Below are 26,510 nucleotides of genomic sequence, written 5' to 3'. Positions count from 1 at the left end.
AGAGGATGTAGCAAGTCAATTAGTGTGGTGTAGCTAATGGACAGTGACTCGCTAAAAGTTGTTTTAGGCTCTTTTGCAACTCTGAACTGAAAACGTGGTAAAGCAGGTCAAAATCACACACTTCTCTCAGACCGCCCCTATTTTGCTGCTCCAGATGCTTGCCTTCCTATGTCTGTATGTGTTTCAGTACTGAGACAAAACGTTACCTGCTAACTATTTAAAAGGAAGGAGGAAGGACTGTGCAAGACTTAAAAACTCAACACTTTATATTATACTCAATTTTTTTTCTAAGGTATGGCTATGTTCTTTTTCTTTGTATTCTTTTCTACCAGAATCCATAACATTTAGTTGTAACTTTATAGAAATAAAATCAAAAGATAGGGAATATGTATGTAAGGTATTTGGTAAGGTAGCTATGTATGCCTCCCTAGCACTGAGACATGCCTAAAATATTTAATTATTGTCTTTTGTTTACAAAGTATTGAAAAAACAGAACTGAGTTCTTGGACGCTGTTAATTCCCCATAAAACTATACCACCCACACAGATTATTTCTGCTACATAAAGAAAGAAAAAAGAGGAAAAAGTAAGGACACTCACAACCAGGAATATTTTTCTATGACCCACCTACAAGTTACAGCCTGAAGCTGGATCTTACTCAACTCTGATTAATTCTGAAGTAACCTCAAGGCTGAAAGCTGATCATGCAATTTAATTTGATTTTTGGTGGCAGAAAACTCGAGGTAGGATTATCAGAGCAAAAACAATTCAGAGGATTCTGAGAATCAAAGCATTCTGTCTACGTACCGCCTACTTAAAAGTTTATCCTAAATATATCTGCATCATCGCTTTTCATATATACAGGACACGCTTTTAGCCAAAACCAGAGAAAAGTGTTCAGCTTGCTTTTAAGAGGCTTAATAGCACAAAGTGCAAAGAAGAAAAAACTATGAAACCTACTTTTTGTTCTGCTGTCCACTTCTATTTTTGTTGGCTCCTGAGTTGCTGTGGCTGGAGGTAATTTCTTCCCAACACTCTGAAAAAAAATAATTATTCTCCTTTAAAATTTGCAGGTTCAATTAAAATTTGAAGTTGGACAACATAAAAAACTGTAATGGAAATACAAAATATAGGAATTGAAAAAAGACAGTAAAGAAACAGAGGCAAATTAAAGTATACTTAGGTTTGTCTGTGGGGGGGTTTGTCAGCTTTTTTTTTTAAATTATAAAGAATTCATAAAAATGTCATCCTCAAATTTTCCCTGTAAAAAATGTTTACTAACATTTTTAAACATTAACTCCTTAACACCATTTCGGGGAATACTCACAGAAGTTTCATTGGTGGACTGAATATGTGATGAAATTACTTAAAGAACGGTGCTATTCAGTACCAAAAGTAAAACTGAAAGAAGACTGGGGGGAAAAAACCCTTGATTTCTGTCCATACAAAGAGTATTCATTTCAGTCATTCTGTATCAAGTGTGATTTTTAAGTTGACAACATCTCTTTAAATGCTTCACATTTTTGTTTATTTTGAGCAAAAATAACTAATTTACAGAGGAGCACTACAATAAGCAATAATCAGCCTCAAACAGGTAAGCTGAAAGAACAGTAAACAAAAATTATCTGTCCCTAACAAAATAAAAATACAATTAGTGATATTCACCTTTATGTATCTTCATCAGTAACTATATGTATGCTATCTCCTCTCTCGGCTTTTCTCCCTGTCAAGAAAGCTGTCAAGCTTTAAAATCCCATCCACGTGTAGTTGAGGACTTAAGTGTAATTCTTACTTGTTTATATAGATATGAGCACGCAAAAGCCCTAGCTGTAGCTCAACATCCTTTGCTGGTAAGGTATGCATAAACACCACAAAACCTCCTCCATACTCCAGTGGTCTTCTGAGTAAAAGCTAAGAGACAAGAAAGCTACGATTTAGTCTTGAAGGCACTGAGAACCTCTTGGGGACCATGAGGAAAACACTGGTCAATATGAGAAGCAATAGGAGTACAGCACTTGAAGTAGTTGGAAAATTTCAAGGTGTATAAAGAATACGAAGAGCTCCATATTAGCAATTCTGTACACTGAATGTGTCAAAACTTATCTATAAAAAGGAGTAAAATACACACACTAGGATCTTAGGCTGGCAAAAAGAGCACCTCTGGAAGAGAGGTGGTTTTGAGAGTTGACAAGACAGTCACAGAATTTGCGTTGACAAGTAAGACAAACCAAGAATTGCAATACCCCAAAGTGTCCAATTTAACTTGCAGAGGGCAGCAGAAACAACTGACCTTCTGATGACCTTAAAACTCTACTTACAATCTGCAGTTCATGCACTGCTGGGGAAGAGAGATCAACAACAAAACTCTACAGAACTTCCCAACTTCTTTGATGAGGTAGGAATGAGAGACAAGGAGCATTATCCAAAGCAGCAATTAGGGAGAAAAATAGAAGACAGATTCCCGCAAAGCAGAAGAGGGCAAAACTAAGGAAAGAGCACGACCTGGCTGTGCTGAAGAAGCTTAAAGTCAAGAAGGATGACGGTGAAGAGCTGGCCCTGAGATGTAGCTGGAAAGCAGTGAAAACTGGACTGGAAAAGATACGATGACGATTGTGAAGCTAATGTCCATTCACACAGATAAAAGCACAGAATGCCTTCAGATGAAAGCAAGACTGGGAAGACAGCTTTTGGTTCAGAGGCAAACAGAGCAGTTCAAGATAGCTGCACATCTCAGTACGTGCTCATTCACGATCAAACCTTTATTCACAGTTCTGCTTCATAAATTTGTTCGGAAAATTATGAAAGCACATACTCTAAACTGCACTGCTATTTAACTCAGAAAGGAATGCTTACTAAAGGAATATCCAGAAACTTTATTTTAGGGGAGTTTTTCCTTTCTTAAAATGGAATTGTTATTCAAGAATTATTAATTAAAAGGAAAGCATTTGGTAATTGCTTTATCATACATGAATCATTGGTCTTATGCCATGGAACCAAAACCCAGATAAACCCACAACAAGCTAAAATTTAACAAGCTAAAAGTCACAGCAAAAGAATCATGGGCAAAGTGGAAGGAACTAGTGTATCCCAGTGGGAAGGGCATGCTGCAATGTAATTTCTTAATTTACAGAAGCAGATGCAAGTGCCATGATTGAAAACATTCATTCATCTGCTCATTCAGAAAGAATGCCTGCAGGGGCGATAAATCAGCATGGGGAAGCTTTTCTGTTCCTTAGGAATAGAAAAGAGGATACCATCCATGTACTTCTGTTGGGAGCTAGAAGACAGGTTGGGAAGCAGTGTTTGCAAGAGTTGCAATTCATTCAGGAGAGAAGGTAAAAAGCACAAGGAGCAAAGCGGCTGAAGACATGACTCTTTTTGCCCATATAGAAATACCCTGAGCAAAAAACCCGAGAAACTGGACTCCTGACAGGTCTACTGATAGATGAAGAACAGTGCAAAATGATGTAGCACATGGAGTGTACTGAAAGATCACCGTGACCTGCAAGATTCAAAGATCATTTATTGTGGAACGAGCAAAGTTGTCCCAGAATTCCGTGATAAGGAGAGGAAGAAATATTTATATCCACTTTATATCCCAGATCAAGTAATATTATCACAGTTACCAATTTTTCTGACAAGAAAAGAGAAATGGAAGACAAGACACATCTCCTCCCGTATGAGCCAAGAACTTTCCTTTTGACTCTCCAACAGTTTTACACCACTTGTACTCCCCCACAGGTCTAAATATCTGCCAAATTTACTAGCTAGGAGAATGAAGCGAGCCCAATTTAAATTCTTGCTGATCCAACACACATCTTTGTAGCATAGACTTTTCTTCTCAGAGACTAGTTACTATAGGGTATTTCTGTCTCTTTTCCAGTTGAAGGCCCGGCATACTTTATCAAAACCTCCTTCACTTCTAAAAAAGGAAACATGGGAGCAAAGAATACTTTAATTGGGCTGAACTGAAGATTTCCATATAATCCTTCCTCCTCCTCTGTTCTTCCTTTATATAAGAAGATGGTATATAAGAATTCTATTTCAGAGAAAATATGCTCTCCAAGCCCTTTTAGACACATTGATCTATGCTGAAAAATACTGATATACAACTCCAGCTCCCACATTATTTAGTCTTTTACCCAATTCATTCCTACATATCAGGTTCAATGTTGCCAAGAAGCAAGGCAATCTTACCCCTTTGGGACACAGCCACAAAACAAGATTTAGAACATGAAGGACTTTTTGGGACTTTACACATTCCAAATCCAAGAGCAGGATCCTCGAGCCTGCCAGCACCCCCTGACATCTCCCAGCATGAACTTTCTCTCTCCATTTGCCTAACTCTGTCATTTTGTCAACAATGTTTGCAATAAAAAGTCACATAGAGCATGAACCAGAAGGCCTATAATGACCCCCTCTCAGCAGTATCTTAATCGCCAGGCGGCAAAGACAAGTGAAGGTCTGCGTTTTCTCTCTAGCCCAATATATCTTGACTTCTTGGCTGCAGAATGGTTTCAGCATCAGAAAAAAGGGTAGCATACTGCCCTCTGCCTTTCTATCTCTAGCCTGGTGGTTCAGAGACACTCCTGAAGAGTACCGTTTCATTTTCCCACTATCCTCCTCCAGCATGCTGATTACCATAAATCTCATTTCTAGATGGTGGCAGCCAGCCTTGTTCCACTTACATTTCTCTGTAGATACCACTCTGACTTGCTTAGTCCTGTCACATAAGAAACACATGGTGGAAACAGAGTTCAGATTTCCTGACTCCGAGCCTAGGTTGACTCCCAACACATAACAGAACATATCAACAAAGCACACAGAATCTTGAACCCACTATTTCTGCAAGGCAAATATAATTAGATTACTTAGCTGTCAGACACAAATCCCCCTAATCACCTGACAGGTGAATCCTAAAGATGAAAGGGGATGAAGTGCCCTCTTGCTGCAGAAACAGCTGATTAAAGCATGAATAATGACCATGATTTGGTGTACAGATATTCAGAAGGATGAGACAGATTTAGCAGCAACCTGCCAGTCTTAATGCTTGGTTTTATGAAGCCAACAGAAGGACAGTCTAGCATCAAATAACAGGTTCTTCTAGCAGAAGAGGCCTTGATGGCAGTTTGGTACCCTGCAAATCCCTATCACTGCAGACCAGTTTCCTCTTATACTGAATTAACAGTGATTCCAAAAGTGGTTGAGGTGGCACATAGTCATGTGAATGAGGTCACAGTACAATCTAAACAGTCTCATTTCCTGTCATTTATGTATTTTGGCTCAACTGCAATCCCTGTTACAGCAGAGAACAACACAAGAGAAGCAGAGCACGTAGTGGGCAGCATACAAGTGAGTTTTTCTCACTTGAGGGCACTACGGCCCTTCCCTACAGCTATTAAACACTGACCAGAGGAAGAAAAGTAAACCTGTGATCAAGTTTTCTTCTTCAGGATATTTTAAAATTGTATTTCAGGGTTAAAATACAGTTGAAAGCCAACTTGTTTGTTTACTTCTGTTATTCAGGTCTTCTCTCCCTAGAACATTTTGTCTGAAAATTCAAATTGAATTGTCACTTGTGCACCAGCTAGGTCCATACAGATTTTGTAATACTTCTTTGCACTAAAGGACCATACTTATCCTTTGACTCTTGTTTAACAAATTTAGCCTTCTCCAAACAACAGCTTATTTACTTAGGAATAAGCAAAAAAACCCAACCAAAAAACAAAGAATTACTCAGCATCAGTATTTTTTCTGGAAAATACATTGAGATCTTCACCCTAGATAAAGTATTTTGGAACTGCTACTTGAAATGTTGAAATGTAACTCCATTAAGATATGCTTAAGGAATATATCAGGCATTAAAAAATTCATTAAAATGGGCTGTATGAGCTGGAAACACTGATGTTTTTAAGCTTAACATCATCTGTCACTTTGAATAGTGACAATACAACAATATGCACTGATACTTTATACAGGGGAGGAAAAGGCAGTTAACGTTTCTTGAGAACTTTCAGAATTTCAAAAAACCCCAGTGATTATGTCACGGGAAAAAATGTGCTGTTTCTTTGACCACAATACTGCCTTTTATCTTTCAGCTACTACTTATGAATGTTGTTTATACGTATGAGAATTTTTTGATCTATAGGTTTGCAAGCAAATCCAAGGCCAGGCCACTATTAGTTACAATATAAAAGCTGTATTCTTTAATGTATTTTTGACAGTCCATTTTGTAACTGAGAACATTTTTTCACAAAGAAGCAGAAATGGTCACTAGATTCTTCCAGCTCTGGATGAACAGAAGCATAAACAATCTTCTCACTGACTATGTATAATGCTAGTGTTGTGAGAGGGGAGGCAAATTAATTTCTTTTTTCTAATATGTTCCAACTGCTTAATTAACATCATCAAGTCCTTTATCCATCCTACCTTGTCTACCTTAAATTAAAAAAAATTGAAAGAGCCCGAATATAAAAACCCCAAAGGCTTTCAGATGTCAAAATGCCCTTACTCTGTCAGAGACAAAATAAGAGAAACACCCAGGATTTCAGTTTTTCCCATGATATCAACATTCAACTCCATATAAAGTGCTTTCTGTGACAGCATGATCCAGTATTGCTACCCTGGGGTTTCTCAAAAGGACAGAGTTAACAGTTTTCCTAAAGGGTCACCACATGGCATATCAAAGAGGGTAACGGGAATTTTAAGAAACCTTTATTGAGAAAACAAAAATTCTATAGGGAAAGTGTGATTAAGCACCTACCTCCACATTTGATAGCCTCAGTCATCTAAAATAGCTTCTTCCTCTGTATCTACTTTCTACTCAGCCGTGCTTTGTTGGAAATACCATCCATGTGCTCCTGAACTACAATTATTAGTATTTTTAAATACCAACTAGATAGGTAGATCTGTCCAATGCACACCCAAGCTGCACGCATTTCTACTGACATCACCTGTGAAGACATTCCAGCCACAACACAGGGTAATTTCCTTAAAACTAGGTTAGGTGAATGGAATGGGACAGGAAACAAGTGTTCATCAAGTCCTCAATTACAACCAGACCGCTGCAAGGACAGGCAAGCAAAATCCTTTTTATTCTCCTGCTCCTAGTTTAAGTAGGAGCAGAGAGACCGAATGTCTCATAATTGGTGTCTCGCAGGTATCTCATAATTCTCTTGCTCTGAGCAAGAGAGAGAGGGAACGGCCCAGCTGCTGCCCAAGCCCACCCACCAAAGGCGGCCATGTCCCTGGGGAGCCACCCTTGGCCGGGGATTCCTGCCACCACTCCTCCCCTCTCCTGTGGCATTAGCATATCTGCAAAGGGAGAGGAGGAAATTGATCCACGTTAAAAAGTATTGCGGAGGGCAAGGAAGAACAAGAGAGAGTTTTAATGTTATCTGCTTCATTAAACAGCTGCACAAACATTTGGGTAGAACTGTGGCAGGAAAATTTATGGTCATAGGGATAAGGTGCAACTCTCAGTTGCAGCGCTCATTTATACCAGCTTAAACTCATTGGGAAAGCATGGTGAGCATCTCACAGTGTGTTTTAATAACTCCTGCGGCCAGCACATGACATTTTGACCATGCTCAGGGCAACCCAAGAAAAGGTTGCAGTAGTGCTGGCCTTTACATCATTCAAAAGATGAAATACAAACAACATTCAGGTACTTAGCTCTACATACCAGATGATACTTCCATGAAGAATGGGTGCCCTGACCACAGGATCAGACGTGGCACACACCCACAGAACACTTTTAGTGGGATGTTTGTCAAACATTTCATAGAATGCAAACAACGAAGCAATTAAAGTATTTTTAAATTTCATATTATAATTTCTTTGCACATAGTCAAGCTATATTACCTTCTACTGGACAATCTGAAAATAATGCATTATCACATTTAGTCCATATTCCATCAGACTTAAGCACAGTTTTTCCAACTGATACCTATACTAGATGACTTTTGGATTTGGACAAATACAGGTGTTCTGAATTACAGCATATCTTTGTAAATAAATAAATCTTTTTTTCTTTTGAAAGAGATTTTACCTGTGAAAGGTTTTACCCTTCTATAGCAAGGTTGCAAACCCCTGTATTTAGGTGCTGCAAAAGGCACATGAACCAGTGGCACCTTAATTCTGTCTAGACAAAATCAACAAATGTCTAAATAAAAGATGTCCCTTCAAATAAAATCCTGGTGTTATAAAGTAAGACAGCAAAGCCTTTATCCCACTGGAGCTCCCTGAAAATTAACATCATTCCAGCCAACAGCATGACTCTTACCACAGTTAAGAAGTTTGGACAAAGCAGACAAGTTGTCTGAAATCAACAGTGAAAAGGTGGAGGCCCTGTAACTGCTCGTGAACATCAGTCCTCTGGGAACTGGCTACTATGCCAGCACTGCTTTAGAGGAAAGCAACATTCAAGTAGTTAGCAAGTATATCCTGCTTGAATGTTAAGGCCTTTTGAGACTAGGATGCACATGCAGAAAAGCTAAAGATATCTGGGGCAAAAAATGTTTTCTAGCGTTCACAGAAACTAATACATTTTTACCAAATATAAAAATTACTGAGTGCAAAAGAAAAAAAGGCGGGGGACAAAAATAGCATGTCAGTCTAAGTCCTACTACAATACTCTAATTCTCATTCGAGAGAATGGTAAACAGGTTGTGATCGCATTACACCACTCTCAGTTCACTCGGTGCCCTAGAAATAAGTACTGAATGTCAGAGCATCTTACAATTGCTGTACCTGTCATCCACTGTCATGGCGCTGGGATCCAAGCAGACAAGCAAGTAAACAAAGCAAAGTAAACAGTACAGAGGTCCCCAAACAAGGGAAAATTTAGGACAAAACATGGTTTTGCTGGGGCTTTGTTTTCTGATTCATCACTGATGCTTATTCTTCAGATGTACTACTTTTTTATGGTTGAAAAAAAAGAAGCAAAATTACCATTTCTCACCAGTTAAACTGCTCAAACTACACCAAGCTTAAGAACACATGCTTTGAATACTTAAGGAATAGTCACATTTGTTTTGATAAAAAACTACTTTATTTTTCAAAATAACTGCAACTTCTGAAATATTTAATAAAAGAAGTTACTGGTGCTTTACTTAACTAGGTCAAAAAAGTATTTGGAAATCACATACAGAGAAGACCTATAGAATCACCAGGATAGACAAAGGATGATTTATGTGGTTCTGAATGTTCAAGGCAAAATAAAGACAAAATAGCAAGCCATACTACCTTTGGCATATCACTGTGAAGGATTACGTACAGCAGAAAACGGAGGAAGAAAGGAAGACCAGGATGATTTAATCAATGTATATCCACATTTCTTGATGGCTCAGAGTTTGTTACTCCTTCACATTTTATTTGATAACAACAATTAAATGTCTGTTTTTTTCAGGAAAAAATTCTTTAAAAGCAAAAGGGAGAATGAATAAGAAACAAAGATCAGAGTACTAAGTTCTTTGGGAGATCTTCCAGGTGTGTATTTTTTTAGGAGGAATCACTAGGTGCTGCAATTAAACTTATCCTGTATTATTATTTTTTATATTATTATTATCTGTTTATTATTATTATTATCTGTTTGTGTTATAACTACATATGAGTCTATCACATTTTACATGTAATCTGGTTATACTTCTCAGTACAATGGCATTCAGCTGGTTTGTCACTGAGATGTACAACAATATGTTTTCATTCTGAAGTAGCTATTCAAGATGGAGCTCATTTCACTTAAACATCATTTATGAACCAGATGTGTACACATAGGCGAGTCGCTGCAGGCTTCCCTTCTGCCACTGGAGGTAAACAGCCCTTTTAGCACGTAATTCATCTGGACTTCTCCTTTGGGATAAGAAAGGTCATGTCCTAATAATGCCTTTTAGTCTACAGATTGTGAAGAAGCCTTGAGTACTAGCAACATCACAGACATCTAAATTCAGTCAGTAGAATCCCATGATAGTTGCTATTTTTAAATATGTTGGTTGTATAGTCCATGTATATTATCTGCCAGGCCAACAGGCCAGCTAATCTATCTATAGATCTATCTTTTATCTGTCTACACGTATCTATCCATATGTGTCTATCTACCTATATGTATGTATCTATCTATCTATAGATATACCAATAAATCTATAAACCCAGCTATCTAATCAATAAATACTGGTGTTACAGCAATACAGTGCCATCTTTATGCAAGTCCAGTACGATCTTTTCTACTTTGCATGGCCAAATCACAGCAATTTTCATTAAAACACACAAATAAAAAAGTTGATGGTCCTGGCTCCTGCAGACGATTAAAATTGTGACTTAAAAAGTGCACGCTAAAAACTAAAACTGAGATGCAGATTAAAAGGAGTTTACTGTTCATCCTTTTTTAAAAATATTAACTTGGATAAGTAACTAATTAAAAGACAGAAGACAAAAGGCAGGATTTCTTCATGTTGACCAGAAGAGTCCCTCAGGGATCTAGATTAAGGCTCTTGTTTTCCACATCCACAGATGATCCAGAAATGAGGAAAGACAGAAATTCGGTTCAGAGACAAGTAAAATTACACATTTGGAGGAAAAACTTTATCTTTAGACAGAAATTATGGGCTTCGAAACACATTGCTGTTAATACTTTGGAAAGAAATAAAGAGCAATGGACAGTGCTATCAAAATGCTGTATAAGTCCATCCAAGACCACTGTGTGTGGTTCTTACCTCCCTTCCCCCTCACACATAACCCACCTCAGTCCCTAAAGGAACTGGAAAACACAGAAAGACACCAAGAATGATCAAACCTATGGAACAGATTCCTCATCCTGAAGAAAGAAGATACACACAGGTGATTTAACTCAAGTCTATAAAAAACAGGAGGAGCACTGAGAAGGTAGTTAGGGAGGACTCACTCATTAATTAGCAGGTACCACATTCAAAACAAACAAAGGGAGGTAACTCCTCCTCACAATGTGTGATCCATTTGAGTGGAACTCTTTCACAGGAGTTACAGAGGCTAGCATGTTGTGTGCAATGGAAACGTGACTACCCAATTTGATGAGGAAAAAAATCCATCAGGGTTATTAAACACAAAGTTCAAAATTACTTAGAGGCTGTGAAGACTCACTGCAGGAATTTATCTGTATTTTTCACTCTGTTCTCACACTCTTCCCTAGGCTTCCAGAATCGGCTGTGTTTGGAGGCACAATACCAGCCCAGGCACAATTCTCATCCCAACTACACATGTCTCAGGATCTGCCAATTCCCTGGAAAACTCATTCTTTAACATATGGAAATGGAATAAAGAATGCAGTATGCTTTGGAAAGCACATCTAAATAAAGCAAGGTGACATAAAACCAAAGTGATAACACAAGGGAAACTTCAAAGGATTACTTCAACTTCTCTCTCCCCCAAACATTATCAAACAAAGTTTTTCAGTTAAAAAGAAAAACAAACATAGGGAGAACAAAGATATATGGAGAAAATAATTTTTAAAGTTTTCAAAATTATGAAGCAGTAACTACTACAGGTTAATTTAAATCCTCTGATTTGTAAGCCACTACAGAAATTTTCAACGGAGGAAAAGATTTATGGCATATGTAAAGCTGCTTTTCTGGGCCATCTTTTCTAGTTCCCACAAAAGCAGAGAAACCCACTAAAAGACTATAAAAAGCAAACGCTGGATTGACAGTAAACTGCCATAATGAAAAGACAAATCCACAGTACAGAAACATACATTTGCATTTCCGTTTTGGCCATCAGCCTTTTTCTGACCTGTAAGCTGGACTACGTCTATCAAACACTATCAGTGAAGTGCTCGTAACAACCTACCAACTTCCGGAATAATTCGACTTTGTCAAGTTGTCTGAAAAGGCTTTAAGTGTCTCAGATTTTCTCTGAGAAAATGCTACAGTGTTAAGATGTCTTCAGACACACACTATTTCCATGTTTCAGTGTATGAATACACACTGCCCCCTCAGCGATGGTATTGATGTTTATGCTGAGCTGTAACTGTTTATATCCTCCACATTCATGTAATTTATGTTTTTGCATTAAAAGGAGAGTCTCAAATTTTCACAGTGGGGAAGACATCTAATTAGACTGTTTCACAGATTCCTAACCACCCATTTAAAACTACAAAACAACTCTTCGGCTATTTCAGATCTGCTTAAACTGAAAATTACTTCAGCTCTTGTTTCCAGCTGTTGAGCTCCATTAAGAAATGACCTGAGCCAGCACCAAACGTCCCATCCAGCTATCTGTGCACTAAAACTACCAGGTGTTTAGCAGACCACCAGCAGTCTACAAGCCACAGATGAAGAATATCTTCATTAGCGTTATGCAAGTCACCAGAGAAATATGTGTCATCTCAAATAACAGTCAAAGAAATAAGCAGGCAAAATATGCAATGCAAAATTTTTGTTGTAACTTCGTGGATGGAAAAGAGGGTAGGAACAAAAACATGAATGAATATGAACAGGGAAACATAATTTTCATTAAAACTCTGGGTAGCTTGGAGAGCAGAAGAGTGCACATTTTGCTTTTTACATCACTATTCTCCACAGTTAAAGCTGTTCTACCAGCACATGAGTTCAGATTCTAAAGCTTGGCAACTTGGTATCTTGACAAGTTCTTAAAATTTCAAATTATGGGCAGGGATGGCAGTGGATAGGCTTTTTCCTACCGATATGCTTGATGTGCTGCTGTTCAGGAGGGAAACCTATGTGTCTTAACTCGCACGCTTTATAACTGTAAAATTTTTGTATTTCTGTAAAATTTTGAATCCTTGTGTTTGATGTTGTCAGGCTGTCAGTTTCAAACCACTAATGAACTAAAAATCTGCCTTCCTAAAAGGTTAATGGTGAGAATGTAAGAGTCCGGATTAGGTAGATGCTGCTGAAACAAATGGAGCAAGACATATAAGAATCACTGATGAGTAAAACCACTTTTTTTTTTTTTTAAACAGTTAAAAATTGGTTTTTTAAAATAATTTTTTTTTAAAAAAGGCAAATACACAATGAAACCCACACAGCATGCTCCCAGCTGCCTCATCTCAAACCACTGAAAGCATGTGTATCAAAATACGCTGTATGAACAAGATCATTTTCTTTCTTCCTCAAGCTGCAGATTTGCAATGCTAGAAGGTGCTTTTGTAACAGAAGTATTTTTTTTTGAGCAGATATGTCTTCTTTCTTCCCTGCTTTATTTATTTTTCATTTTCCCCTTTTACTGACTGTGCCTCACACAAATGTCCCCTTGCACCCCTCGCCAGGAATTTTACCATTTGCAGGTTGCAGTTCACAATTAATTTCTATCTCCTCTAGGAAGAATCCTTTAGTCAGTTTGCACTGAGTGAATGAAATTCCTTCCTCCTCTCCCAGGAGAACTGTGCCTGTCTAGATTGCAGTTGGTAACTAGCATGATCCAGATTGTACCATCCAGCTTAAAAACCACTGTTATGAAACCTCCCTCTTTTACAAAAATTAATGAAGCTTACAACTGCTGCACGGATCTCCACTTCCTTTTGCAGCAGTAAGGAAAGCAGTGCGGCTACTTTCATCTCTCAAAAAAAAAATAGTCTAGGAAAACAATAAGCAGGGAATGGCTCTTCTTTAATATCCTCCTATTTGAAGTGGCAACAATATTACTTTGCTCTTTTGTGAAATTTGTGATGCTGACAACAAACCATCAAGTAGCTGTTCTATTATATTTTTCAAATGCAATGATTTTTAAAAAAGGACTAAGCCCATAACGTCATGCAGATAGTCCCAGCAGACTTAGTGCTAACAGCAAATATTTCTTCCATTTTGGCATTATATTTTTTCTTTTCTCTTCACATTATCTTTAACTTTCATTTTTTAGGGTTTTCCCCCCCAACACCTTGCATCACTGAAATCAGGACAGAAGTTACTGAGGCAAAATAGGGAGATATTTTGATTTTAAACTTTTACAGGGCAAGCTCCAGAGCAACAAGTGACAAAACATAATGCTCTTTTCCTTCGAATGAAGCTCCAAAACTCAGAACAAATGGAAAACGACTTTTGTCATGTGTTTTGGCTTTTCTTTTCAGCAACTGCTTTAGGTACAGAGACTGCTGCAGAAGAAACTGTCAGCTGTACATATGGAGGTCAACCGCTCTTTGGGTGGCCAGTGTGTGGCAAGTAGCCCAGCGCCCAGCAGAAAGCAGGCACCAGCAGCCCCTACTTGGCTACCAGTTGCTGTTGCATCAGGACTTCCTCCCAGGAGCCTAGTCCTCTCTCCCCCTCCTTGGTTTTTATTGGGAAGTTTTTACAAAGCGCTTAGTCAACTAACTGTAATAATATAAGCTCATGTCCATGGTATTCAAAACTATTTTAGAAACACAAAATGCCACTGACCTCCTATAGAAACATGTGCAACAAGGAGTTAAAAAGGCATCTTAGAAACTGGCCTACAGACGTTTTATCCCACTGAGTGCCTGGCTGGTCTATGATCCTTTTGCATTACTGCTTTCCTCCTTCCACTTTTCTATTTTTAAGGCAGAAAAAAAGAAAGACACATGGCACATTTTAAGAGAAAAAGCAACTCAGAAAAATTGTAGCTTCATTTCTCCACACACTATACTGACTTCAGCTGTGAAGAGCCAAAGTTGAGAGAAATTTACATTTTTCTACTAAGAGTCCCCATAGTATCTGTAAATCATTAAACAGTTTACTTGGTATCTCTCCATTCAGCTTTCTATAAAATTTTACAAGCATCAGTTGACTCCAGTTTTCCTTGCTGTTTCTTGAAGGAAAGGATAATTTCCATTCAGATTTTATTATCCCAATATAATTTTCTCAAAAAATAATTTGTATCAGTTTTCCTCATTTGTACAAAAGACTCCAAATGTCACCTCACAGAGAAGAGGAATTAGTAAAGCTCCTCCTCTTTTTTCTGCCAAAAAGAAGAAGTTTTATTAGTGCATTTGGGAAGGAAAAGAAGGGGGTGTGTGTGTGAATTTTTGTTTACTAAGCAAACATTTGAAAGAGCAACACATCCGAAAGACTGTGCAACCAGTCTTGCTTAACTGTAAAGTTACACTATTCTTTAGAGTAAGAAAATTGAAACCAAATCATATAGAAATAAAAAACATCTGTGCAAGTTTAATGGCCAAAGAGTCCGAGAGGAAAAAACCTTAAGCTAAACAGAGCCAGGACAGAATATGTTTTCACACAAAAGTAACCCCCTATTCTAATACAGTCCTCTGTAGCAGAAATGGACTTCAGGATCCCCAGCACTCTTTTTCCTTCTTTTCCTTTTACCTACCCAGCATCTACAAAGTGTGCAGAAGAAGCAAAGAACCCTGCAGTTGAATCCCATGCTCTGCAGAATATACATATTACGATACAGTTTTAAACAGCCACAGAAAAAAAAAAAAAACCAAAACACAAAACCAACTAATTGTAAAAGAAATACCTCCTCTCCCATTGTGAAGCCAAGCCGCCTTTCAGCAGCTCGAAGTGTCCAAGAAGAACCCTGGAGTCCTGCCCCTTCCTTGCATGAGCTCAGCTCAGCGAGAGCGGGAGCCCAGCCCTGACACTGACTCACTCTCCGGGCCATCCCAGGGAAACAAAGGTTCCACTTGTTTATTTCACAGGAAATCTGGAGCTTTTCCTACCTCTGCTCACTCACAGAGAGAAATTTCCTCTCCTTTCCCAAGCCAGCCTAGTCTCTCCTGGTTTCTTGAGGCTGACAGCTAGGAAAGGCAATGTGAGCAAAGATGTACAGACTTTTTGTGAACAGCCCAGGCAGAAAGTTTTGCAAATAACTCTACAGGAAAATGAGCTTATGACAAATTCTGAGTGTATTGGTCTTTGTTAAAAAAAAAAAAAAAAAAATTATGAAATTTCATGTCATTTATGCGTTTGTTTCGGCCTTTGTTTTTTAAAAAAATATGAAAAATATTTCTTTTAAATCAAGAAACTGAAGCATCACTAAAGATGATCCTCTGTTCCATGAAAATCTTATAAATTCTTAATAATGCTTCTTCACAAACATTCAATTTTAAAATGACTGAAAAAGGGCAGGGGAGGGAAACACACAATGGGCTTCTCAGATAATTTGGAAGAAATTAAAGATTTATATTTAAGCAAGCCACAAGATACTATACACTCTCACTCCCATTTGACCTTATATATATTAAGTAAGCATTTACACACAAACACATCTATTATGGACATACCTAGGCACAGTCAACCCATTCCCTATACACACACAGTCCATTCTCCACAGACGCATTCTCATGGGAGTGCCAACACAATTATGAGACAAGGAGAAAGCCTCTGAACTCATGCATTAAAAAGATAAAACCAAAAAAAAGGTTCTCTCTGGTTTTGAGAACCAACGTAAGGAAGGACATGATAGACAGAACGTAGATTTTAGAGAGGAGGACAATAAATTGTTCACATGGTTACTGCAAAAAAAGAACAAGAAAAAGCTTAATTTGCAGAGCCAGGGTATTACAATATATTTTCTGCTACAACAGTGAAATATGAGAACATAGGGAGAATACACAAATTTATTACTGGATGCTTTTTTAAAAAACCAGCCATCCCCTGGGAATTATTTATATATATTTGTTCCTAATCCAGTTGAGATGTGTGTATTAGATGATCTCTGAGACCACCTTTGGCCTTATACTGAAAGCAAATCACAACTGATCTGAGTAGGACTATCTCTGCAAGTACAAATCTCCAGAAAAAATATCAGGATATTTTAAAGAACGGAAATGAGCAAGTTACGATGGCTCACAGAAAAGGCAACATCTCTTGCAGCAACAGTCCCTGTGCCTGCGCCACGTTGCAGAACAGGTTTGGAAGTGATTCAGAGCAAAGCCTGAAGACCTACTGAGCCTGCAACCCCCTTCCTGAAGATTTCTACTTTCCGATCACAAATTATTTTAACGTTATATTAGAGTACATAATAACTATCACTCCCAGAAAACACACAACTATTGGTATTTGAGAAAGAAGAATAATCTGTAAAACATTTATAATTTATACAATTTATGAGTATATAAAAATATAAGTACTACAATCAGGCATGACTTTTTAAAAAAAATCCTCAGCTAGGAAAAATTTAAAAAAGGAAACCCATTCAGAAAAATTCCACGAACTAATGAAGCTAAATAGACAGCAAAAGCTGAATTTATAAATTTTACTTTACAGGTTATATTCAGTTTGGTTTACATTCTTCAGTCTTTTTAATACCTCAGCAAGCATGACAGTCATTTATGTGATTTCCAAAGTCAGACGGGTTATTTTATTTTTTTGCATAACTGTATTTGGTTTTTTAATTTTCAAAGTTCATGTGTGCTAAGAATATCAAAATATAACTTCATTAGAATTTTTATAATCTTTTCAAAGTTTAAAAAACTTAACAACTCAGATGTAGCAATTAAAGATCAGTTAAACTATCCAACAAAATCCAAGTGGGGCAAGGAAAAAATAATTCATTTTACTTAGAAACACTACAACACAGTTTACTAAACTGTTTATTCCTAAAGCCTTGATTATACCAATTTAAATCTTCCTATATCAATTTATATCAATTAAATTTTACTTAGGTAGATTTTACTGTTATTATTAGACATGCTATGTTGTATTAAATCCTGAATCAGTTCTCTTGAAGCTCAACAGACAGCAAAAAAAGCCAGCTTGCATGTCAGTACTGTTACTTTCTGAAGCATTTTCTCCATACTGAAGTTGAAACATGAGACAAATCTTTCCTAGAAATTCAGTTTATGTCTCCATCAAGTGTCTCTGGAACTCAGGAAATCAGCTTTATTTTCACAGAATAGTTTGGGTTGGAAGGGACCTTTGAAGGTCATCTAGTCCACCCCCTCTGCAATGGGCCAGGGCATCTTCAATTAGATCAGGCTGCTCAGAGCCCCGTCCAACCTGACCTGGAATGTTTCCAGGGATGGGGCCTCTACCACCACTCTGGGCAACCTGTGACAGTGTTTCACCACCCTCATTGTAAAATATTTCTTCTTATCTTTAATCTAAATCTACCCTCTTTCAGTTTAAAGCCATTACCCCTTGTCCTATCAAAACAGACTCTGCTAAAAAGTTCGTCCCCATCTTTCCTGTAGGCCCACTTTAAGTACTGAAAAGCTGCAGTAAGGTCTCCCTGGAGCCTTCTCTTCTCCAGGTTGAACAACCCCAACTCTCTCAGCCTGTCTTCGTAGGAGAGGTACTCCAGCCCTTTGATGATCTTCATGGCCCTCTGCTGGACCTGCTCCAACAGGCCCACGTCCTTCTTGTGCTGAGGGCTCCAGAGCTGGACACAGTACTCCAGGTGGGGTCTCACCAGAGTAGAGTAGAGGGGCAGAATCACCTTTCTTAACCTGCTGGTCACACTTCTTTGGATGAAGGATATGGGATAAATTTTAAACTATTAAAGCTTTAAACTATAAAGCTTCCATTTTAAACTATTAAAGCACAGCATTTTGAGGTTTTTAATGATTCTTCTTTTAAAACACTTGTCGGGGTATAAGACTTGGAAACAGTACAGATTCAACTGAAATTCAGAGATTTATAGTGGTTAGCAAGCTATTGATCATCAGCTGATCCAGAGCAACTTGCAACATATATACTTTTATTGTCTCCCTATTATGAAGACAAATTGCATTAGCTCAAACATACACATCCTGTTTTTCAGACTGAAGCATCCTAAGATTTCCTAATCAAAACCATGACTGAAAAAACAAGAGTATTCCCTCCCAAAGAACTCTCCTCCCAGAGAACTCATTCTGGCAGAAGACAGGTGCTGTGCCCCAGGAGAAAGACCAGATTTTCCACATTGCTTTTAGGAATAACTTCTGGTACTATCAATACTTTTTACACTACTCTGCTTCCATTTTCGGGTATTCTTCAAGTAGCTCAGCTCAGGAATGTGTTTCTTTCCTATGGACAAATCTTTTCTGAATAAAGACCAATGATGTGCATGTAAAGTCTTGTGGCATGGGCAACCAGCTTGCATTTATTTGGAGTCCAATAGCTGCTTTATTAAGAACAAGAGCCTAAAAAATGTCACAAGCAGCACAAACCATTGTGTGGGTAACCGCCTCAGACAAAAACTGCTAGTGCAGACTGACGTGAAAGCTGAACCACATCACCAATACCTGGACAACTCTGTTCAGGCAGCTTCAACATTTTACAAACCAAAGTGAGAAAACACGAAACCACCGAGATCTAATGGGATAGCAGGGAAGGGCAGGAAGCATACAGGAGCTCAGGAGTCACTCTTCACTCATGCAGCACAGTTCAATGACTCAGAAGAGACTCACTGCCAGCCAAGGTTATCAAATTTGTTCCTCTCTTTAAACTTAATTTTCCATTTCCTGTTCTGTTCCCTTGGCACCGAGTCCTGCTTTGAGTCAGGCTCCCCAAAAGGGGCATGCTGCCTTTTGACTGTCCTTTATTTTATGAGTCGACCATATTTTCCCTACCCTTCCTTATTATTGCTGTGAATTAGTTACTCCAGAAAGGGTAATAATCTCCTAAAGAATTTATTTATAATGTCCACAGTGCCTCATGAACATCATCCACCATTTGCGAATGTGTGCTATTTTTTGCATGATGAAAGAAACACATAAATCCTGTTTCCACACTGAACCGGAGGAATGGAAAGTTACAGCAGCGAAGGAGCGAGCCCCCTGCTGCAGGCAGCCTGGCTCTCATGACAAGTGCAGAAGGGGTCAGGGTCCTTCTTCCCCTGTACCTTTCCTCACAAGATGGCACTAGAATAAATGGCTAGGGCAGCAATGCCAGACTACGGCAGACAGCAACCTGAAAGCAAAACACAAATGCTGCTTGAACAGCTGAGTGCTCCCCCTTGTTCCTACACAGAGTTTGACACACTGCTGATGCTTGCCACGACCACTGCTGCCACCACCGATGGCTGTCTCTGAATAAACGAATGCCAGAAACCTGTGCTTTCAAGTGCAAAGTGCTACACACGCTTGATACGTCACACACTCTCTGCCTCAGCAGGCGTTTTGAAGAGCGTTCAAATTCACTACCAGGTGGTTTCGCTCACATCCATTTTTTCATTATCTCAGCATCTTCAACATTGGCTTCAACGTTTCTGTTAGGGGAGCAAGCACCTCTCCAAAGGCACCAGAGGGGAAAAGTAAGTAGCAACAAGCGGTGCCATACGGAGGCAAGCGCAGACCGATGCGTGCAGCACCCACAGCCAGTGCTGGCTACACACCATGGGTGCCACTGGGCAGCGCTGGCAGAGCTCGGGCACATCATTAGCCAGTTTAGAAACACCAGGAGGAGCCTCCAACTTGAATCTCTCAAAGACTTCTTTTTAAATGACAACTGAAAATTAAGGGGAAAAAAAATGTTTTCTGCAAGCAACCAGGCAGGAACTGACAGAACAGGTGTGGCCAAGATGTGACAGTCAGCGCAACACATTCACCCCAGGTTCTGGGTCCCTAGCTCACTGGCTCAAAATAGAAACTCAGACCTTGCAGGCACTCAGTCTCAGAGTTTACAAATTTCTATCTTATTACAGAGGACAGGCAGACTTAATAATTGACATGAGCTCCTAGCCCTTATAGCTCTCGTGTCTACTTCCATTATTTCTTCTCCATTTCTTCTTTCCCAAGCATACTAAATATACACAGAAATAAAAATTTCTATATAAGTTCAGTGTTTTGCAGTGAGAAGGATCCCTAAACATCAGTTAACTAGAAACTAGATCTTACAAGTTGCTGGATCTAGAGCCATGACTGCCTCCCCCCTTATATTAAGTCATTACAGTGGCTGCACTATCCCCCAGTTTGATAGTGGAGTATATAATTTACATTAAGTTCTGGCATACACTAACGTGACCTCATCAAAGGCTGTTAATGAAATCTAGCTCTGCTCAAATTCACCACTGCTAGCCAACTATGAAAGTCTTGCCTGAAGAAAACTACAAATATATCTCAAATGGAAAATGTAAAAAATACGCTCAGTAGTCTCTTCTGAAGTAAGGGCAGTTTTTGAAAAGATAAAATAGGCTTTTCAAGAGCTTTTATTTTCTATTCACCTATTATGGCCTTTAGTATTGTCAGCTGAAGCCTCAACTTGTGGACCAACCTGACATATTTAACTCAGACTAAGGAATGTATTGGTTGAATTAATTTTCCTATACTTTCAGAGGTTTATTTTCAGATACAGGAGAAGAAAAAGTGATAGCTTGTTAGAACAATGGAAGCACATATAGATTATATTGGAAGGAAGTGCAACCTAGAGACAGCAGTTTTAGATAAGCTACTACAAAATGAAAAAGGAAAAAAAGAAATAAGTATAAACACTTGTTTAAATGTCATGAAGATGCATGAGCAGGAGGAGGACATGTGAAACAGACATTTCAATTTGACCCTAAAACTTGTGCTACTTTAATAGTGTTACACTGAATTTTCTCAGGAGATACAACATGCCTGTATGCCTACTGTATTTCTTCTAAAAATCCATCTGTCAGCAAGATATGTCTTCAGTCACATGTAGCATTGTAAATTAGTTCACTTACACCTATCACTAATGGCAATTTGACAGAGCCAAGCCTCAGGAATCTGATTCTAGTTATACATGGCCAGTGGTCAATTCATCAACGCAAACGGGCAAAGAAAAGGACCAGAAAGCGTAAGTATTTGATTCTTCTATTTTTTTAAAAAAGCACAGCTCTGAAGGCACTGCTCAAATTAAACTCCCACAATGGCATCATTAATTTCCCTAGGATAATCTGCTTCTGTGATTTTTAGAACAACGAACAGAAAAGCAATGAATTCTGCACACCAATAAAGCCAATGGGGTTTCGCACAATTCCTCAGTTTTACCTTTAGTTAGAGAGTTTATTGATCACCTTAAAAGACAAGGGCCACCGCATCCCACATTGTAACCACTGGGCTAACACCGGCAGCACATCAAACTGCCTGGTGATTTACAGGGCGGCCTAATGACATCTGCTTCTGCTCAACTGGCAGCAATCCTTTCTGCCCTCATACTCCTGCCAACATTTGTGTAAAAGCCTTCTGAACTTAACACCTCAATAATTCATATCACCTCTGCGTGAAATATGATCTAAACTTATGATTCATAAAATTGAAAACACATTAGAACACAAAGTGATAACGCCAACAAAATGGGACACTTGATTCTTCTGTAAATGGGACTGACATTTTCCATGAGAATTTTCTTGTTCTAAATAACCTTACATTATAAAATCCTCACGGTAATTTATTGATGCTTAAAAAAAAAAAATCAGTAGTTGTTACGAAATATTTTAAATTGAAAAGGTTACAGTAGCATTACAGTGATATATAAAATGTTTCACCAATAACTGTATCAAAAAGAAGCAACAGAAAGAGTTTTAGGGTCTCCAAACTTCAGAAAGCATAAAAAAAAAAAAGAATTGAGGAAAGCATTGATTCTGCCTCTTCAGAAAATTACAAGTTACTGAAAAACTGAGGCTACTTGTAAATGAGCAAGGCACATACCAGGGCAAAGTTCCCTTTAAAAACTACATTGCCAGAGAAAAATTTGTACGGATTTGGCACTCTGCATCATACATTGCAACACTTTTGATCCAGTATTCAACGCTCTCAAGCTAAATACGACCTTGCTTGGAATGACAAACTTAATGCAGGATTCTCTCTCTCAGCCAGCGTTAAAAGAACACAAGGATGGTGAGGGAGGAATTTCTTGCAGCGAGGAGACCAGTAATGCAACCAAATGTTGCGTCAGTGAATCACGTTCTGGTGCTGTAAGTAGGTGAAGACCGCAGTGCCGAAGCCTCTGACTGGCACAGCTCAAAGTTTAACCATCCTGACCCCTGATCACAAAAAAAGCAACAGCAGCAAAGAAGCATTGCTTTTAGTTATCTACACACTTGAAACACAAATATTGGATTGTTTTTACAAAATTGAAGCCATTATTTTCCACTAATCATACCAACTTTAGGAGAAATCTGAAGACATAGGAAGGAAGGTCTGTGAGTAGGATGGAAAATTGTAGAAATTTTCTGAAAATTCTATATTTAATTTTTGGCTGAGTAACCAACCTATAGACTTATGCTGCACAAATATTTGTTCTTTGTGGGGGAAAAAAAAAAAAAAGGTAAGACTTCTCATTATTATAAACTGGAGTAAGACCTCCCTACAGGGAATGAAGGCCATTTTACAAGCACTTTGCAAACACTTCACATTAAAACAAGGGACTCCAGAGTTCAAGAGATATGTAATTTATTTTAATCAGTTCCCATTTACAATCACTACTGTAGAGATAGCTACAATCATAGTAAACTCCAGACACAAGAAATCCTCATGGGGTGTTAAGAGGGCCTTATAATTTGTAAATTTTAATCTGCCTATATCAGACTCGGGAAAACTGAATTTTGTGCAACACTTGAATTCTGGTCAGTGCCTACATATGCATTGCCCTTACAAGTGAATGCTTATGTTACACATCAATTATAAATACTATTATAATGTAAATTATAATAGTGTGTTTATCTTAAGAGATTTTCTTCCTGCACTGCATATTTCCTTTACATGCCTAGATGTGGGAAATTAATAATTTAAAACTCACCTCTTGTACAACTGCATTATTAAAATACACACTTCCTGATGCTACAGGGCTTTTTATGCCCTGCATCAAAAAAAAAAATAAAATTTAAGTACAGCCACACATGAATTTAAGTCTGCCTGCTACCAGGTGTTTCCTATATACAAAGTAATTTTCCTTATGTGGGACTTGTACGAAAAAGATCACAGGCAGCCATCAAATTATAAAAACCAACATCCTCTAAAATGGGGTAAAAAAAGAAAAAAAAAAAGAAACTTTTTATTTTCATGTGCTGGTAAAATTGTTGTCAACATACTTACAAAGCCCAGCCGCACCTTAAACACTATCAGGGTCACAAATATACTACACTGTAGATAGACACCATGATGGCTCCATGCAAAGCTGACTTCACTGCTTCCTACCCTACTCCCTGAATCTGGCAGGAGGGAGGATCATTAGCTAGCGCTTGGTCCTGTCCCTATCTTGTATCCCATGGCGGCTTCTTTGATGAGGTGCCACTGGAACAGAGCTCAGCTGCTCCCAGTCTTGCAGATTAACAAAGCCCAGCACATGAGTTAATGAGCCCACCCAGAAAGGGAAGGGAAGCAGGCTACCGTGCAGGCTTTGAAGAAGTCAGCAATAGCCAAGGAGTAATACAATCTAGGTTTTTCCTTCACTTAGATTATCACAGCTCTTTACCACTCACCTTATACAGAATACAAATTGCAGTCTTCTGTAAACTATTAACCAATTCTCCCTTAGCATAACTAACTTAAGAAGTTTCCACCATGCTTCTGCAGGATCTCCCCTTCTGTTGTACCGCTATAACTCAGCGCAGATGTGGGGGTAGGTGCTGTGCTATGTATCAGGTCACTGAAATGATCTAGGTTAAGAAACAAAAGCTTTATGGGCCAAAAAGATGTAATTCTTGAAGTGCCTGGTTCTACAGACAACTGGACAAGCACATCTCAAAAGGTGAGAAGGTGCAGCACCAGGGAACAAGAGCAGCTGCCCAGGAGCTTCTTAAAATCAGCATGGAGCCAAAGAAAATGCATCATGTAACTATGCGCGTAGCAGAACTCGCGGCTGTGGAAGCCTCCTAACACTTCTCAGCGTATCAGTAACTCTGCAAATCTAATTGTTCACCAAAAGGAAGGATTTAACAGATTCTTCTTTGGTTATTACTTCATTAGGAAACAATACATTTATTTGTTTGTTCCCCTAAAGAACATACCTTAGAGTAATCAATCGGTTTTGGGGTTTTTTTTAAAGTTTGCCTCCTCCAGTTTATTAGACACATCTAATTTTGCTTTCTAGTTTTTCTTTTTTTCTAATTTATGTAGTGATAGTTTTGGAGGCTTTAGAACAAAGAGTGCTCTCTAAAAAGATGGTCTGTTTCAATTTGTCAGAAAGTAAAATTTTTCCCCAAGTGTTAATCTTAGGACTTCCTTTTTATGTCATGTAAAACAATCCCACAAAAAATACGCTTTCTCTTTTACTAATACCTTTAAACAAAGCTAGGTGATTTTTGAAAGCATCCTTTAACAAATCCAGTACTAAGTTGAGGTATTCATGTTCTTGCCAAAGCTCCCTTTTTTTTTTTAAGCAAATCGATGGCACAACGACAGTATCTCCCTCTTAGTTTACATAAGAATTAGCAATTTCTTTTTACCATAACATGAGCAACTGAAAACCTGAAAATCCTCTCCTGTCTTGTTCTTTTATTCCTAAGTAATATTTTCTTAGGAAAAAGAAGCTGATTAAACAGACAGAGGTACGAACAGAGCAGTAAGCCTTTAAGTAAAGTAGCAGTTCTTGCAGGCAGCTAACCTCATTGGAATTCACTTTCTGGTGTGCAGCAAAAGAAAAAAAAGCAGAATCTCATCCACAGAAAGATTAGGAAATAATGACCATAAAGCTTCAAGTTTTAGGCAGTGACAAAATTTAGAACTTTAGGATGAAAAGTTCTTTAAACCAACACTGAGAGAAATAAGAAATGACACGTACCTTATCTACTGGGAGAAAGTCATTTTCAACTTCTATTGACCTTGGTCGTAGCTTTATAGGTTTGTCTTTGAAGATATCTCCAAAGCCTACACCCTTGACCTTTTTGGGTTGGATTGTCGTGCCTCCATTGGCTCCTTCCGATTTTGTGCTGCAAGAGTCACCACCATCACTCTCAGAGCCTGTAGCATCTTTTAGGCCTGTGAAACGAAGAGATGAAAGAAGAAATCTTAGGCGTGAAGCTCACTATTTTCAAAACAGATTGTGACTGGAAAATGATCCCTCCCACCATCCTCTAAAGGAAAACGAAACCACAAAAACAGGTAGAGAAGATGCTCTCTGCCATGTGCTCTTTTTTGAGTTTTAAAAATCACTGTATTTCATCACATTGGTGTACCAGTTAGAACTTAGACCAACCCACAAAACATGCATACTCCAGCATCAAAACTTCATGAATGAAGATAGCCATTCCTTGAGTATCAAATCCTTCTTCCTCAGACAAAAATTATTTGGACGTGAACTCAGTAAATGAAAGAGTTAAATTCAGTTGTAGGGCAGCTATTGTGTAAAGCCACTTAAAGATAACAAGCAGTAAGACCAGGCAGGATGTACCTTAAATCTGTGTGACTCATATCAAGCCAATTTTGCAATTAGTATCTAAAGCTACATTACCTAACTGGGAAATTTAAAGCTGAAAGCTGTTTAAACAAATTTGCAATCAAATCAGCTGCATAATATGTTCCCTGCTGAAAATTAAATCTCTCTGCAGCATAGACAGCCTCATAAGAAAAGCACCCATGCACACTATCCTCTAGCAATATAATAAATCAAAACTGACATTCTGATTTGCATTACTTCTCTCAGTGAATAGGAAAATTTATCTGTGCTTATCTGAAAATATCTGCTGTTTGAATAGGAGAGGCCACAGATGCAATAT

General features: G+C 38.3%; 1 protein-coding gene across 1 annotated transcript in view; it reads right to left on the bottom strand.

Moving 5' to 3' along the window:
- The window catches only part of LOC141737616 (SH3 domain-containing kinase-binding protein 1-like), a 105,578-nt gene that overhangs the window by 20,066 nt on the left and 59,002 nt on the right, over window positions 1–26,510 (bottom strand). Inside the window, exons 5-6 of the mRNA XM_074572561.1 lie at window positions 25,577–25,773; window positions 960–1,035 (exon numbers count right to left, since the gene is read on the bottom strand). Coding sequence (XP_074428662.1) covers window positions 960–1,035; window positions 25,577–25,773 — 273 coding nt within the window. The remainder of the gene's footprint in view (window positions 1–959; window positions 1,036–25,576; window positions 25,774–26,510) is intronic.

This window comes from Larus michahellis, chromosome 1 (assembly GCF_964199755.1).
Source record: "Larus michahellis chromosome 1, bLarMic1.1, whole genome shotgun sequence".
Lineage (NCBI taxonomy): Eukaryota > Metazoa > Chordata > Aves > Charadriiformes > Laridae > Larus > Larus michahellis.
Note: the sequence above shows the minus strand (reverse complement) of the source record. Positions and strands in the feature narration are given on the sequence as shown.